This window comes from Alligator mississippiensis, chromosome 1 (genome assembly GCF_030867095.1).
Source record: "Alligator mississippiensis isolate rAllMis1 chromosome 1, rAllMis1, whole genome shotgun sequence".
NCBI classification, from domain to species: Eukaryota; Metazoa; Chordata; order Crocodylia; family Alligatoridae; genus Alligator; species Alligator mississippiensis.
Genome location: NC_081824.1, coordinates 13278428 through 13295320, shown reverse-complemented (window position 1 = coordinate 13295320; position 16893 = coordinate 13278428). Strand labels below are relative to the sequence as shown.

Genomic DNA, 16893 nt, shown 5'->3' with positions numbered 1-16893 from the left:
GTGCAGAATACAGGAGAATAATTGCTTCTCTTGATCTGCTGGCAACACTCCTACCAATGCAGCCCATTATGCCGTTATTCTTCTTGACAACAAAGGCACACTTGGCTCATTCAGTTTACTGTCCGATTGTAATCTCCAGGTCCTTTTCTGCGGAGCTGATGTATAGCCAGTTGGTCCCAAGCCTGTAGTGGTCCATGGGATTGTTCTGTCTGAAGTGCAGGAATTTGTACTTGTCCTTGTTGAACCTCATGAGATTTCTTTTGGGCCAATCCTGCAATTTGTCTTGGTCACTCTGAATCCTAGCCCTACCCTCCAGCATATCTGCTACACCCCACAGCTTGGTGTCATCCGTGAATTTGCTTAGAGTATAATCTATCCCATCTTCCAGATTGTTAATGATGATACTGAATAAATCTAGCCGCAGGACCGACCCCTGGGGCACTCCACTTGATACTGGCTGCCAGCTAGACCTCGAGCCATTGATCACTACCCACTGAGCCTGACGAGCTAGCCAGCTTTCTATCCACCTTACAGTCCAGTCATCTAACCCATAGTTCCTCAGATTGCTTGCAAAAATGCTCTGGGAGGCCATATTAAAAACCTTGCTAAAGTAAAGGTATAACACCTTTATCACATCCACTGCTTTCCCCATACCAGGGAGGCCAAAGCATGTGTCGAGATGCTGCTTTCTAGGGATGTTAAAAACCGTGAAAAAAGCATTCTGCAAGTGTCAGAAAACCAAAGAAAGTACAGTCCCATTCTGAATGCAGATAGCAGTCTAATAATGGATGATGGGGAGATGGTTGAAATATTTAATTGTGTTTGTACTTCAGTCTTCACAGATATAGTCATTTAAGAATTGCAGTTGGCAGCAAGAAAAAGAGTAGAGATAATTGGCCTAGAGTAGGGAAAGAGCAGGTTAGAGATAAAATAGAGAAGCAGGATTTTGTCAAATCAGCAAGAGCACAGGAAATGTATTTTTGTTCCAGGTCAAAACCTGTGATAGGTAGGCCTTTCTACGTATGTCTGCACCTTAGGTTGTAAACAGATGTCTCATTTCACCCAGGATGTATTGTCATGGGGTTTGACCTATATCCAAACAGGAGCCACACAGTCATTTACTCTTCCAAGCTGCATTGCTGCTTCTTTGCTAGTAGGAGGTCAGTGAGAGTATGCAGCTTGAAAGACTTGTCCCTGGAGTGAACCTCAATGCAAATGTACAACAGGATGTCCAGGGAAAAAGTGTTTATACATTTTATCCGTCATACTTCAGAGAAACTTGAAGCTGGACAATGGACTTGTACATTGCTACATACTGGGGCAAAAGGATTTCTTCTGGGACAAATGTGATGTCTGTTCACAGCCTTAGAAGAATTGGTTGATGCAATTTCAGAGCCATTGGCTATTCTTTCTGAAAACACTCTGAGGTTGTGTGAGGTCCCAAATGACTGCAAAAGGGCAAATACCATTTCCCTCTTTAAGAAATGGGAGATGTGGGTAATTATAGCCATATCTTGATATCTGGAAAGATTATGGAGCAAGCCATCAAGGAATCTATTTCAAAGCATTTAGAGGAGAACAAGGAGAGTAGGAACAACCAGTATGGATTTGTCAAGAGCAAGTTTTGTGTGATCAACCTGATTTCCTTTAACAACAAGGCATAGGACTTTGTGGGTTGGGGGGAAAGCACTGGGTGTGATATACTCATCTTTAGCAAGGCTTCCAACACTGTCTCATGGCATTCTCATTGTTTAATATCTGGGATTGTGTTCCCAGTTAGTATTTACAGATAACCCCAAATTGATGGAGTTGCAGATGTTTTGGAAGATAGGATTAGGATTTAGAATGATCTTGACAAATGGGAGAAATGCTCCAAAACTAATCAGATGAAATTCAGTAAGGACAAGTATAAAGTCCTGCACTTAGGTAGAAGAATCACATGCACTACTACAGATTTGGGACTGGTTGGCTAGGCTGCAGTACTACAAAAAGGGACCTGGGGGTTTTAGTAGACCACAGGATGAACAGACATCAATCGTGTGCTCTGCTCTTGCTACAGAAAAAGCTAATAGCATACTGGGCCATATTAACCAGGGTGGATAAAAATCAACAATTTTTTTTTTTAATTGGATTTTTTATTTAAATCAATTTTTTTTTATTTAATCACATTTTAAATGTTTTTGTTAAGATGCTTTTAAAAATAAACTTATATAAAGATAGTTTTAATTTAAGATATGTTAAAGCTCAAAGATATTATCATGGAATAGGGATTATAACTTCTAATTAGATACTACTTGAGACAATATATTCACGTAACTTCTTTACAAGTTTTATAAAAAGGTCAAAATAACCCATGGACTGTATTAGGGGCCTAATCTTACGGGGTTCCCAGAGGCTTCTCTATAGGTTAGTAAAGATTAAAGAAGACCGTTCTACCCAATGGGATTCAGTGCTCAAAGTCTAGCAAATCCCATTAAGCATCTCTGTGATGCTTATTTCAGTTCTCAAACTGGATCTGTCTCTCCAGAGATCACAGGCAGACAAGGTTCTTTGGGTAGATGTGATCTTTTATTGGACCAGCTAAACAGATGGAAAAGTTGTTCTTTGCAAGCTTTTGGGCACAAACACCCTTCTTCAGGCATTGGGAGAGTTTGTGGTCTCCAAAGATAACATCCTTGTTAACAGCAGTATATGGAGATGAGGAATAACAGGCCTGATTACCCACCCATCAACCCTATTGTCTCTCTGCAAGTTTGCATACATACAGTCAAGCCCTAACCTTTCTCTAAAAGTGAATGAAGTTAAATGAATAAAGGATATCAAACAACAAGAATTCACGTTTTATAGAAAGCAATGATTAAATTGAGACTTCCTGACAAGTGATTTAAATCATGATCTAAGTCAAATCCACCCTGGTATTAATCCACCCATAGGTCAAGAGATGTGATTCTTGTGCTCTATTAGCACTGGCAGGGCCTCACCTAGAGTAGTATGTGCAGTTTGCAGCACTGTACTTCTAGAAAGATGGGGACAAATTAGAATGTCTTGGAGAAAGCAACAAATATGAATAGAAGTTTAGGAAATGTCACTTAAGAGAAAAGTTTGGAAAAACTGGGATTATTTTGGAGAAGAGAAGATTTGGGGAGAGATTTGACAACAGTCTTTGCATATATGAAGGGTGGTTATAAAAGGGATGGTTATACAGTATTCTGTGTAGTTGCAGGGGATGGGACAAGAAGTGGTGACCTAAATTTCCTTGGTTGCAATTTAGGACAGAGTTTCTTACTATAAAGGAGTTTTAAGCATTGGAGCAGGGAGGATGTGGAATCTTCATCCATGGGACTTGTTAAGAGCGAGTTAGACAAACGTGTGTCCAGGATGGTTTAGACAAGGATGTTCCTGCCTTGAGGAGGAGGTTGGATTAGACGACCTCCTGAGGGTCCTTTCATGTCTATTTTTCTATGATTCTATAACATGCTTTATTTATACGTACACTGTCTGAAAAAAAAGGTAGTTACAAAGCATGCAGCAGTTGTGTCTTTGGGAATCTCAGCCCCACGCCAGTGCTCCAGTCCCAGGGAACATATACGTACCACTAGAATTGACTACACTTTTCTGCTCCCCATCCATCTCTACAAAGATCCAGTAAAACAAAGCCAGCGGTACAGAATGAAAGTGTACGTGCACACCCAGGAAAAGAGCTGGGAACACTGTAACGGTGACACGTACCACAGGATTACATCTCTTTCCCGGGAATTTCCTTTCTTGCTAATTTTAATAACAATTTCAGCATAAATATAAGCTTCCTCCATAACATTGGCAGCTGTTAGGATTTCTTTGCAAAAGTTTTCTGGGCATGTCTATCCCACAGAGTACAATGTAGCCTTGAGACACCCAACCTGACTTTTATATGAACTCCTGTGGGTACCAGAAGCAGCCTCAGTACAGCAGCGCAAAGCTCTGTGCAGTCTAATGCTACGAGCAGGACTGCTTCTAGTCCCAGCACCAGCTTGTTTTAAAGCTAGCAGTGCTACATTGCTTTCTGCAATGTAGGTTGACACGTTATCCTTTATTCTTTTTGTTCAGAGGTACTCCAAAGCCTGGGCATGTTCCTGAACTGGCACTAAGTGAATGCACCTGCTGTAACCTCAGGGTGACTTAGCAAAACGTCCTCTGAACATTTCTATGCATAGTTTAAAACTTATCATCAGGGTAACTGAGGGTCTGACACTCTTCTATAATTACATATGATTTCTTTGCTTCCTTATAGGGCTGCCTCCCATCACATAACATCTTTGTAAAAAAATACAGTAATCACTTGCATGGAACAGTAATGCTAGGAAAGTATTTAATCTATTTTTAGCTGTCTTTTAATGTAATTTAGCATCTGGAAACGAAGAGGACAGCCAAGACCTTGTGACCAGCCAACTCTCCACAGACCATTGGCAAGTGCTGTGGGGACCACTGATAATCTATAGACTTTTAGCTTGGAAGCTATTGCTGCATGCTGTTCAGTAGGTACATGGCACAGAATGTCTTGGGTTCCCCATGTTGTAGTGTTGCTTGTGTCAATATTGAATAGCCTGGACTAGTAATTAGCATGGGCCTAAACTTTTGCAGATGATGACTTTATTTTACATAATGGATTTCTTTTGCTTCATCACCAGCAACTGGTTTTGCTCTTCTGTACATAGGATATCTATATTCTGTGCAAACCCTTGAAGGTGGGGGTGTCAGTGTGGCCCATTAGGTTTCATGTTACTTATTGTGATTGTTCTGTCTTTCTAAGGTAAAGCAGTTAGATGAGGTATAATTCTGGACAAAGTTTAGTCCTAAGAGCATTAGTATTTGCAAGTCTTAACAAAGAACAATAAATATGCAAGACAAGGGCAAATAAAAAGCCAAGGAACAAACTCAGCAAATGTTGCCCTCTAAATACTTGCATTCAGAAAATAAATTCTCCAATGCTTATATGTATTTAGTTTTGTCAGTAATATGGAACATCCAATAATTATTCCTATTCTAAATCAGCTTCATAGGGCTCCTCAGGAGTATATGCCATAGGATTTACTGATCTCTAATCTTTCTTTGCTAGAGGCTTGCGTATACACTAGAGCATGCAGTCTGTTGTCCTTCATTTGGGAGCTGAATTGGACTAACTGGACCATGTTTTTGCTTGTTCTCCTCAGTTACTATGGTTAACTTTTCATCTACATTATGGCTGTCTTACGCTGTTTAAGGTGTGGACTATTAATTTTTAGCTTCTTAACACCTTAAATGTCCTTCCCCATTACAGGGATTGATCCAGAGCCCATTAAAGTGAATAGGTGTTTATTCATTAATTCCAAGGAGTTTTGAGTTGGGCCATTGGTTTCACTTTGCCTTATTTGTTTTCCATTCAAATTCTTTGATCCTTTTTATAAATGAGTTTACAACAAAGGAGTATATATTCTGTAATGGATCCTAAATTCTGCTATCGTTTCTTCTGCATGGGAATTGCAGCATAACAGCATGCTGTCTCAATTGCACATACTATTTCTTTAATCTCTCTGTAATGTAACTTCCCAATAAGGATTTCTTGTTGCTTTGTAAAATTTCAAATCTACCATAGATAACTTTTTTTTTCTTCTTTGGATTTAGTTTTGAAAATTACAGTTTTATAAGAATTTTTAAAGGGTGTTTGGCTTTGGGAAAGAAGGAAATAGGCTAGCATACTGAAGTTTTGCTTCTAAATTCAGTCCAGACTTCAGTGTACCTGGCTTAGACACCCACTTACAGGGTGTGTCTAAATGGCTTAGACACCCACTTACAGGGTGTGTCTAAATGTGCGCCAGACTGCGCAGTAACCAACATTACTACGCAATCCAGATACCACACAGGTCTTTTCCCACGCATCACAGTTTGTGCCTGCGAATGCTACATCGCTGTAGCAATGAGCTACGGGAACGTAGCATCTCATGTAGATGTGCTCACTGACGGTTATCCTTTTATCCCATGACAATATTATTCATTTTTTTGTAGAGTAGTGGATTTTAACCATGCCAACCTCTGGATACACACAAGAATATTAGCATGTGTTGATATATGGTGAAGTCTGTTCAGTGCTAACAAATAGAACCATAATTGTAATCATGTTCCCTATCCTGAAAGTAGTTGTTATATGGCAGAGATGATGCTAAAACTTGGGGTTAGACATCAGCAAAGTTGATGGCAGCGGGGTTTTTAGTGGCAATTTTGGGTTTGCTTTGTAGCAGAGAATGCAACTTTCAGACTGAATTTGTGCCTGTGAATATTGCTACATGTTATGTTTAAAACATGTCAAGGGCTTTTAGAACAAGAGTGTCTACATATTAGGGCAGGAAAACATGAGTTGAGTGTCCCCCGAGCATCTCGGAGATGGTCCTCTTCCAGGGAGGATTACCTCTAGCTCATCTTGGGCAGGTCATGTTACAGTCATGTTAGACTGCTCCACAGGGCCAAGACGAGTTGGGAGCAGTACTCTAGCATCCCAGGGGGTGCTGCACTCAGCTATCCCCAGGTGGATACTTTCTTCCCCCAGATTGATGAGAGCAGCTGGGGAAGCCCTACAGGTAAGAATTCCTGCTCCCCTCTGCTCCCATTCTGGGCTCCCCCGAACCCTGGGGCTCTCCTTCTGCCCCCCTGTCCTTTGGGGCTCGCCTCCAGCTCTCCACCAGCCTTTGTGGCTCACTCCCACCCCTCCTCATGTCCCCTGGCTCCTGACTTACCAAAGCTGTCCCAGGGGGGACAGGTAGGGAAGGGGAAACTGCTTGCCTGCCTGCCTGCCCACCACCACCACTGCTGCTGCTGCTCTCCAGGCTGAGCCCAGCCTAGAGAGTGGCAGTGGTAGAAGAGCAGGTAGGTTTCCTCTTCCCTGCTTGCTCCCCTGGGACACTACTAGCACCCACAGATGAGTGGGGAGCTGCAGGGCAGGGGGGAGCAGAGACCTGGGGTGAGCAGGGCCCAGTCTGGGCTGGTGGGGGGTAGCAGGTCCAACCTGGGCCAACAATGGGGTGATGTTCACAGTGCTGGCCAGCAGGGTCCTGATCTGAGCCATTCGTTCTTCAGACTTACACTGGCCTAGAGCCAGGCAGGTGCAGAGCCAAGTTGTCAGCTCCTACTTACTCCCCTGATTGCTCACCAAAGGCAGGTCAGAGCAGGGCATGTTACAGAGTATTAACATTTAAGGTGTGACTGCTCACAGCACATGCTAACTTTAACACAGCCTAACATTTGTAAAAGTTAGCATATGCTAATTTTAACATCTAACTACACCCTACGAGTAGGAATGTATGTACTTGTGTTATAGCATGTAGTCTAACATATCAATCTTTTCTCCATGCCATTAGGAATGAGGGGAGAATCCTATTTCTTTGGAATGCGCAGCCTCAGTCGCTACAGCTGTATCCCAGAGGATGGGGGACTTTTCCTGCTCTACTCCATAGAACGGGACAAGGATATAGAGAGATGTTTTGCGGAGGAAGAGTTTAATGAAATAACTGATTTTACCGATCTTCCAAACTCTCTCTTCGCTTGTAATGTCCACCAGTCAGTGTTCGAAGGCAAGGACAGTAAGGTACAGTGTCAGTTTTCCAGGTTTATAAGATTTGTGGAAAGTATTTGTTAAACATTGAATGATGCAATGCTGGTTTTCATTTCTGTTCTTTAAAAAACTCTTTGCATTGTTAAATGCTTACCCTGTATGATGTAATAGGAGAATGGACTACAGGAGTTTTTTTCTTGGGGGTAGCTAACGTTTTAAGATACCTTTTCAAAGTTTTTTAAATAAAGGTTCCTGCTGAGTAAAGTGCATAAAATGTTTAAATTTTGTTCATGTTCTACAAATCTCACCAAACATGTGGACATACATCTTCTAGCAATCATCACAGCAGACCTGGTGGAGGTGGCAAAGTTAAACACATAAAAGAATATTTCTTTTGCTTGCTGATAAGATGTTACCGTGATGCAAAGCTGTTTTTCCCATATTCATAAATGTTCTTAAGTTGTACCCTGAAGTATCTACTTAGCTTAAAAAGTGAAAAATAGGGTGGAGTGGAAAAGGCCCCCTTTCTCTTTTTCTTTAGTCATGTTAACTATGTAGACAGTTCACAAAGTTTATAGCTCTGTAATTAGTCTTTAAACAGACCTTTGAAGTAATCTGTGGCTTGTGGTTAAAAATTATGCATAAGGTGTTGATTTCTTGCTTCTTAGGAAATGTATTCTGAGGCATCTTTATGGAGAGGGTAGTAAGACTATTTTGTGTAGGATAAGGCTAGGCTCAGTGCTACAGGGTTATCCAGCCTCGTAATTACAGCTACTTAGGTGGCTGTATGTGCGCTCTTGATTCTGGATGGAAAATCTTAGACGAGCTGGCTTTCCTGAAATGCATTTTGTTGAAGCTCACTGCAAAAGCAGCCAGCCAAAACTGCACTTGATTAAAGCAGGGGTGTCAAACATATGGCCTGCAAAGCCGGGTCATTTGCCGTTCTGCTTTTGCTGTGGTCGCAGGGCTTGCCAGATTTGGGGCTCTGGCTGGTGTGGCAGGGTTTCTGCCTGCAGTGCTGCTGGAGCTGCCTGCCACTCTAGCTCTTGCAGGAGCACTAGCTGCCACCCCAGGAAGCCCAGCCACTCTAGCCAGAGCTGGTGCCCTGGCTGCTTTGCCAGGTTTTCTTCCTATGGTGCTTCTGGGGTTGCCTGCACGAGAGCCAGAGTGCAGCCCATGGGCACCTGAAAAGCAGGGAATATGGCCCTCCAACTGATTTGAGTTTGACATCCCTATTTAAAGCATGTTTAGGATGGAGGAAGAACCTGTGCAATGGAGTGGTCTATCTTAAACTGTTTAGGAGTTACTTGCTTCTGTTTTAGTGTCTTCTGTACCCCTGTGATTGTGTTATGGATAATTAAAAAAGTAACATATTGTCATTACCACCATGCTGAAACCTCTGTAGCTTCAGAGATGGTGTTAAGGTGTTCTGCATTTGTCCCCTCTTCTCTATTTTGCTTCCCAGTCCTTCTCCCCCTTTACCCTTTTGAAGTTCACCAGATACCCCAAAAATATCTGTACTCCAGTTTGAGAAACCATTATGGGGGGTGGTATGAATGGTTTCCAGACCAAAGCTTCAGCAAATCAAGCTGCAGAAAGGGGTGCATGGAAGCAAACTTCTGATTTAAAGGTGTTGGTTCATGCGTCTCCACTGAGATTCTGTAAAATTATCCACTTGTACCTTTGGTATTCAGAGTTTGTAGACGTATATCTGTGTTCAAAATTAAGATGTTTTGTGTCAGCTGAATAAATGGTTGAGGGAGGAATATTTTTGAATCTATGTTCCTAGTATTTCTCTTGATGAAGAAAATAATTCAGCTTGGGCCCCAAACCCTTCATCTCTCTTGGGTGACAGGTCTGTACTAAAACTGTGCATCAGACTGCTATAAAACAAAGCACCAAATCCTAATTTCAGAAAAATTTGCAATATTTGATGTTCTTTTAAATAATATTTACCTTGCTGTGCCCTCAAGATGATCTGCAGTGCAGGTGCATTGTCACCATCCTACACACTGCTGAGGGCTCTTGACTTTAATAGGAATTGAAGATCACAAAATTCTTTGCCCCTTTAGTTATTCCTAGAGCTGTATAAAAAGATCTTAAGGGGGATGAATGTGGATCTTGGTTAGAATCTTTGCAGCAGTTTCTCTAGCCAGAAACAAACTTTCCTTTAGAAAAACTATATGCTTAGCCATTCTTTCCCATCCAAAAGCTGGATTATTTGCTAGCAAAAGAATAGAGTAATAGGTCTCTCTTTAGAACTGGAGCTAGGCCTGTTGAAAGTATCTGGGTTGGGATTAGAGGGGAGAGTAACAAGCGTGATGTCGTGGCAGGAGTCTGCTATAGACCACCGGACCAGGAGGAAGCAGTGGATGAGGCTTTCTTCAAGACAACTAGCAGAAGTTTCTGGTTTTCACGGGGGACTTGAATCCCCCTGACATTTGCTGGGAGCGCAATACAGCAGTGCGCAGGCAATCCAGGAAGTTTTTGGAGGGTGTTGGAGAGAACTTCCTGGTGCAAGTGTTGGAGAGAACAGCTAGGGGCCACGCTTTGCTTGACCTGCTGCTCACAAACAGGGAAGAATTGATGGGGGATGTAGAAGTGGATGGCAGCTTGGGCAGAAGCGACCATGAGATGATTGAGTTCAGGATCCTGACAAACGAAGAAAGGAGAGCAACTGAGTATGGACCCTGGACTTCAGAAAAGCAGAGTTTGACTCCTTTGGGGAACTCATGGGAAGGATCTACTGGGAGACCAGTCTGAGGGGGAAAGGAGTCTGGGAGAGCTGGTTGTACTTTAAAGAAACCTTACTGAGGACTCAGGAACAAACCATCCTGATGCACAGGAAGACTAGCAAATATGGCAAGAGATCCGCTTGGCTTAGCAGAGAACTCTTCAGTGAACTTATATACAGAAAGGAAGCTCACAAGATGTGGAAGCTTGGGAGGAGTATAAGAGCATTGCTCGGACATGCAGGGGTGAAATCAGGAAGGTCAAAGCACAACTGGAGTTTCAGCTAGCAAGGGACATGAAGGGTAACAAGAAAGATTTCTGCAGGTATTTTAGCAACAAGAGAGAGGTCAGGGAAAGTGCAGGACCCTCACTGAATGGGGGAGGCAACCTAGTGATAGATGACAAGGAAAAGACTTTTTTTTACCCCAGTCCTCACAGGCAAGGTCAGCTCCCAGACTACTGCACCAGGCAGCCCAGTTAGTGGAGGAGGTGAGCAGCCCTCAGTAGTGAAACAACAAGTTAGGCAGTATTCAGAAAAGCTGCACTTGGTACAAGTCCATGGGGCCAGATGCAATGTATTTGAGGATGCTGAGGGAGTTGACTGATGTGATTGCAGAGCTGCTGCATCTTTGAAAACTCATAGTGATTGGGGGAGGTCCTGGATGATTGGAAAAGGGCAAATATATAGTGCCCATCTCTTAGAAAGGGAAGAAGTAGGATCCAGGGAACTACAGACCAGTCAGCCTCACCTCAGGCCCTGGAAAAATCATGGAGCAGGTCATCAAAAGAATCCATTTCTAAGCACTTGGAGAAGAAGGTGATTAGGAGCAGTCAGCATGGACTCACCAAGGGCAAGTCATGCCTGACCAACCTGATAGCCTTCTGTGATGAGCTGACTGGCTCTGTGGATGTGGGGAAAGCAGTAGACATAATATACCTTGACTTGAGCAAGGCTTTTGATACTGTCTCCCACAGGATCCTTGCAAGCAAGCTGAGGACCTATGGGTTGGATGAATGGACTGTAAGGTGGATAGAAAGCTGGCTGGATTTTGAGGCTCAATGGGTAGTAATCAATGGCTCAATGTCTATCTAACAGCTGGTATCAAGTGGAGTGCCCCAGGGGTCAGTCCTGTGGCCAGTTTTGTTCAATATCTTCATTAACGATCTGGAAGATGGCACAGAGTGCACCCTCAGCACGTTTGCAGATGACACCAAGCTGTGGGGTGTAGTAGATACGCTGGAAGGCAGGGCTAGGATTTGGAATGACCTAGACAAATTAGAGGATTGGACCAAAAGAAACCTCATGAAGTTCAATAAGGACAAGTGTAAAGTCCTGCACTTAGGACAGAGGAATCCCATGCACCGCTACAGCCTGGGGACTGACTGGCTGGGCAGCAGCTCTGCAGAAAAGGACCTGGGGACAGTAAGATAGATATGAGCCAGCAGGGTGCCCTTGTTGCCAAGAAGGCTAACAGCATACTGAGCTGCATTGGTAGGAGCATCGCCGGCAGATTGAGGGAAGTGATCCTTTCCCCTCTGTTCTCCACTGGTGAGGCTGCATCTGGAGTCCTGTGTCCAGTTTTGGGGCCCTGCTACAGAAAGGATGCAGACAAGTTAGAGAGAGTCCAGCAGAGAGCAAGAAGAATGATTCTGTGGCTGGGACACTTGATTTATGAAGAGAGACTGAGGGAACTGGGTTTATTAAGTTTGGAGAAGAGAAGGCTGAGGAGGGGATTTGATAGCATCCTTCAGCTGGCTTGACAAAGCCCTGGCTGGGATGATTTAGTTGGGGCTGGTCCTGCTTTGAGCAGGGGGCTGGACTAGATGTGACCTCCTGAGGTCCCTTCCAACCCTCATTTTCTGTGATACTATGATAGCAGTCCTTGAAGACATGAAAAACTAATGACTGTCTCAAGAACAGTGCGTCAGTTTTGGAACTATGAAGTCTTGATAATGTGTATGTATTCATAAGCTATGTATACCTACAGGTAATAATTGAAACATATTCAAGAGCACTGTTTACTGGTAAGAAGCAACTCTCTTCACTTCCTGCTCTCTTACGTTAGGCTACATAGGATTATATTACAGGCTTCCTAGTAACACAAATACTGTATCAAGGGACTGATTATGATTTTTCTATTTCTTATGTTCCCAGCTGATTTTGTTGTCCTAATCCTTTCTGTTATTAACTGTTGCTGCAGGATAAAACCATGCATGATTTTAATATAAAATATTGTGCCTCCACTAGGCTAAAGTTAGCTGCAGTTGATTTTTGTAATGTTTAATAAGGACTGCCAACAGAATCACGTCCTAAAATACTTTGTACAAATCCGGTTTGTAGCAAAGGCACGATGATAGTGAAAGAACCACATCTCTAACTTTTGTGCCTACTTTCTACCTACCAAATTTTATCCGTCTTACAGACTTTTGCAGTAAGACTTTGTTTATTGATTTTGCTTTTTAGGTTAAGGGTCCTGGTTCAGATAGTTTTTTACAAAAAGTAGAGACAGACAGACAGGGCTGCTGTCTTACCTGTTTTCATCTGGTGTCTGAGCTTGAAGCATAAACCTTTTTATTTTAGAATTGTTCAATGTCATGTCTACCCAGATCCTAGACACAATTTTTGTCCTACTGGATTTACACTGGCAATTTTAAGGCACTTCATGGAATGTATGTTAGCCTTGCGTGTTGTTCCTATTTTACTGTATTGATGGAAAAGTTGAAATTTTCTACAAGCAAAGACATTTAAATACTTCTGAAAGCAAATGCCTTAGAAATACTGGGCACATCTACATGTGCATTAAGGCGCTTTTCCTAATATGCATTAAATTAATACCTCCAATAGAAACAAATGTGCATTAAGTTGCATTAATGTGCAGTAACAAATGCACATGGTTTTAAAGTAATGCTTAATGTGCAGTAACCTAATTTACTGCACATTAGCATAATCGCACGATTTCTTAATGATGCTTTAATGCACAATAAAATAGGGTACTGTGAATGAAAGCATGCATGTAGATGCACTCATTAAGTAAATTTATTTTTAATTGTAAATTATAACAAATGCTGAGGTTCAAAAAGTTCAACATTCTTTTATCTCTAGGGTATCTTTTTACAGTAAATAAAATGGATTTTTGGAGTATTTGTTAAGAATGAAGCCAGAGGATGTGTCAGTAGGGAGCTGGAGGAACACTACAAAAGGGCTGCTGACAGATCTGAGCGTTACTTGTAGATGGAAAGGCTATTGGACTTAACAACAGAGAGGACTTGGAAAGAACAGCTCAGGATAGTCTTAAAGTCCCTAAGGGTGTTTATAGACCTGCTGCAGGAGGTGTGTATGTTGGGGTGGGGGGAGAGCCTTCATTAATTAGCGAGCTGTACTAATTAAAAGCTCCCAAGTGTCATGTGTATCAGTGTCCCCATGCTGAAAAAATGGTGGCAAGGCACTTTAAACTAAAGCTCGTTTAAGCTCTAGTTCAAAGTGCCCCACTGCCATTTTTCAGCATGGAGATGCTGATGCACACGATGCTGGAAGCTGCTGGACCATATTAATTTTTGCGCTCCAGCAGACTTGATTAATTCGGTCCTGGATTTACAGCACGTTGGAGCAGCTTCTCTGCATGTGTGTAAGTGCCCTAAGTGACATTGGGCTGTGTAGAAAGGAATCATCTTCAGTTAATATTTTTAATAGGTTCCTGGAACTGAAAGTATTTGATGCAATATGTACTTAGGATCTTCATATGCTTATTCGTTTGAAGTAAAAGAAACCAAAATACAGTATGGAATTAACTTAAATTTCCTTTCCTTTTCTGGGAATGCGTTCTACAGCCTGTCACATAATGAATGGTCTTAAACATTTTGTGTTCATGTGATTGAAAAATGTCCTATATCCCAGTTGTGGCTACCAAACCTCAAATGTATGTGTCCCTCTTCAAAATTAAACTTGCTGTTTCTTCTGCATTCTTACCCCTTTGGATGTCATAGGTTTCTGTTCTTCACTATCTTTCTGCATTTCTCCCTCCCTTTCTCACTCCTTTACTTGAGGCTGGGAAGAATATCTTGGTAGTTTTAAGTCAATGAGACTTTGGATTATGACACTCTGAGGTGTGCAAATACTGTCTGATTAGAAGATGGCTCTCTTCCTTCAGAGGGGAAAGCCTCTGCATTTCGGAAAAGAGATTGCCTATCTTAAGGACCCACTTAGAAAGGTGACTGCTTGCCAATCCTTAACAGTAGCAGAGGAAAAGAAGATTAAGGCTGTTTATCATGAACACCTGCGCTGCAGACTTTTCAGAAACAGTTGGTTAAAGCTCCTTCGCCTTCCACATAGACATTGTAGGAAAGAAACCAACTCTCAGTAGGCCTAAAACCACCTTAAAATAGAAATTATGGTGCATAGATGGAAAATATTTGTGAAATAAAGTGAGAGCATTTACATGCATACACTGGGAATTCCCACAGAGAAAGAACATGTGCACTTGCCAGAGCTGGTGTCACGGCTTCCTGGGCAAAGTGTAGAATGACACCCCCTTTACAACCTAGCTAGGAACCTGGGATCAGAATCCAGCTTTCCTGAGTCCCAGAGCAGTAGAGCCTTGGCTTTGGTTTATTCATGTAGATACATCATAAAAAGAATTCAAGAGTAATATTCCCTAAATTAGGGAATCTGCCTACAAATCGGGTAATGAGTGAAAACCATTACTGAGTTGTGAGAAGCTGTTGAACTACTACTTCCTTGAGCTTGAGAGGGACCTACTTCCTAGAGTTAAATCAGGTGCAACTTTTACAAATCCAGGAATTATGCTGCTGGGAAAATAACACAAGATGATTAGATTCTATAGATTTAACTGATTGTGGTGGAGCTGGTTGCAACAGCATAGCTAAGGTCATTAAAGATTTTTCTCTCATCAGTGCCACTTAAGTATAGTTTGAAGAGGTTTTCCTCCCTGAACTGGTACTGAAGCCCAGGTGAGAGCTAAAATGAAGCATCTTGCTTTCTTCTCATCCTGGTGATCCTGGGGTGGGGGATGATCCTGGGGATCCTGGTGATCCTGGGGTGACCAGTGATTGCAGTGTATTTTGTGGGAGAATAATGGCTACAACTTGAATGCCTAGAACGCTTAAGCAGAGGAGGATGGTGAGGGAAGAGGGCAGCTTAGCTGTGGGAGTGGAGCTTTGAATGATAGATTGCTAACCTCCCCCCCCCCCATTGATTTTACATAACTACTTCATTTTTACTAATGTATGCATTTTTACTAATTTAAATTTACTAATGTAATGTATTTTTCCAAGGTAAAATTAATGTATTGTAAAAAATCCTATTAATGACTTGATCCTGCTTTAATTAAAGACAGGGAAACTGTTGTTGTTAGCTTCTCTTCTTGGTATTCAACAGGATGAGAGATTTTTATAGAAATCTCTCAATCTACAGAGTTGGTTTCAAGAATGTGCTTTAAGAAAACTCTGGTCCAGCATAGGGCATGTATCAAGTAACCAATGCAACTGCCCACCATAGACAGAATATAATAGTTATTTTTTTCCCAATACAGGAGGTGCATTCTGAGATGGATCTTTTCTGTCTGGAAGAATATTTGCTCTTTTGTTCCCTCCCTGGCTATATTACATCATTCTCTAGTTTCTTATGTGTAGAGTCATCATTATTTTTAGGAGGTGGCACACTTTTTTTTGTTCTAAAAATAATATTCAGGCCTGGACTGTATGGAAAGTCACCCCAGCAAAGATGAAGTCACTGCTCCAAGGCTGGAATGGAATGCAGGCTCCGGTCCTGGTTTCTCAGTACACTTATTGTTGCTTTATTTTACTTTCAGTTTTTCTACCTTTTAAGGTTGCCTCCTGTTGATATGATAACATTATCAGAAACTGCCACTTGAATCCATGGCTGTTTTTGTGCTGTGGAGTGTTTACCTACTCACATACAGCAGAACAACACATGGTATGAATGTGTTAACCCTTATCGCTTGGGGAAAGACAGGGCCATTCTTTATAGAATAATATATTATAATGCAGCTAGTAAGGACAGAGATTGCAAAAGGACCAAAACAGGTCCTTCACCATTGTGTAAACCTTCATTATGAAATCAGCCCACCATCATGCCATCTTATTCTACAGGTAGGCCCTGGTATTATGAACAAGAGTACACTATTCCTAGAATCATAGAAAATTAGGATTGGAAGGAACCTCAAGAGATCATTTTGTCCAACTCCATGCTCAAAGCAGGACCATCCCCAACTAGATCATCCCAGCCAAGGCTTTGCCTACCCAGGTCTTACAAACCTCCAAGGATGGAGATTCTGCCGCCTCTTTTGGGTATCCTGTTCCTGTGTTTTCCTGCCCTCCTCCTGAGTTTTTCCTACTATCTAACATCTTCCCTTGCTTTGAAGAGGAGACTGTGTAAAAAGAATCCTTATTACATACCATCTATTCTGGCTCCTTTCCCTGCAGCCTGTGCCACTGCAATGTATTGTGTGCTAGCTAGAGTGTTTGCAGCTTTTATTGACCTGATATCATGGCCTCAACTGCATCTAAGATCACATCCAAATGCATAATGAGGAAGCAGCCTTACCTTTATTTAGCTTTAT

At 42.0% G+C, this 16893-nt stretch overlaps 1 protein-coding gene across 1 annotated transcript in view; it reads left to right on the top strand.

The window, feature by feature from the left end:
* The window catches only part of RCAN2 (regulator of calcineurin 2), a 176100-nt gene that overhangs the window by 11548 nt on the left and 147659 nt on the right, over positions 1 to 16893 (top strand). Inside the window, exon 2 of the mRNA XM_014608427.3 lies at positions 7368 to 7594. Coding sequence (XP_014463913.2) covers positions 7370 to 7594 — 225 coding nt within the window. The 5' untranslated portion in view covers positions 7368 to 7369. The remainder of the gene's footprint in view (positions 1 to 7367; positions 7595 to 16893) is intronic.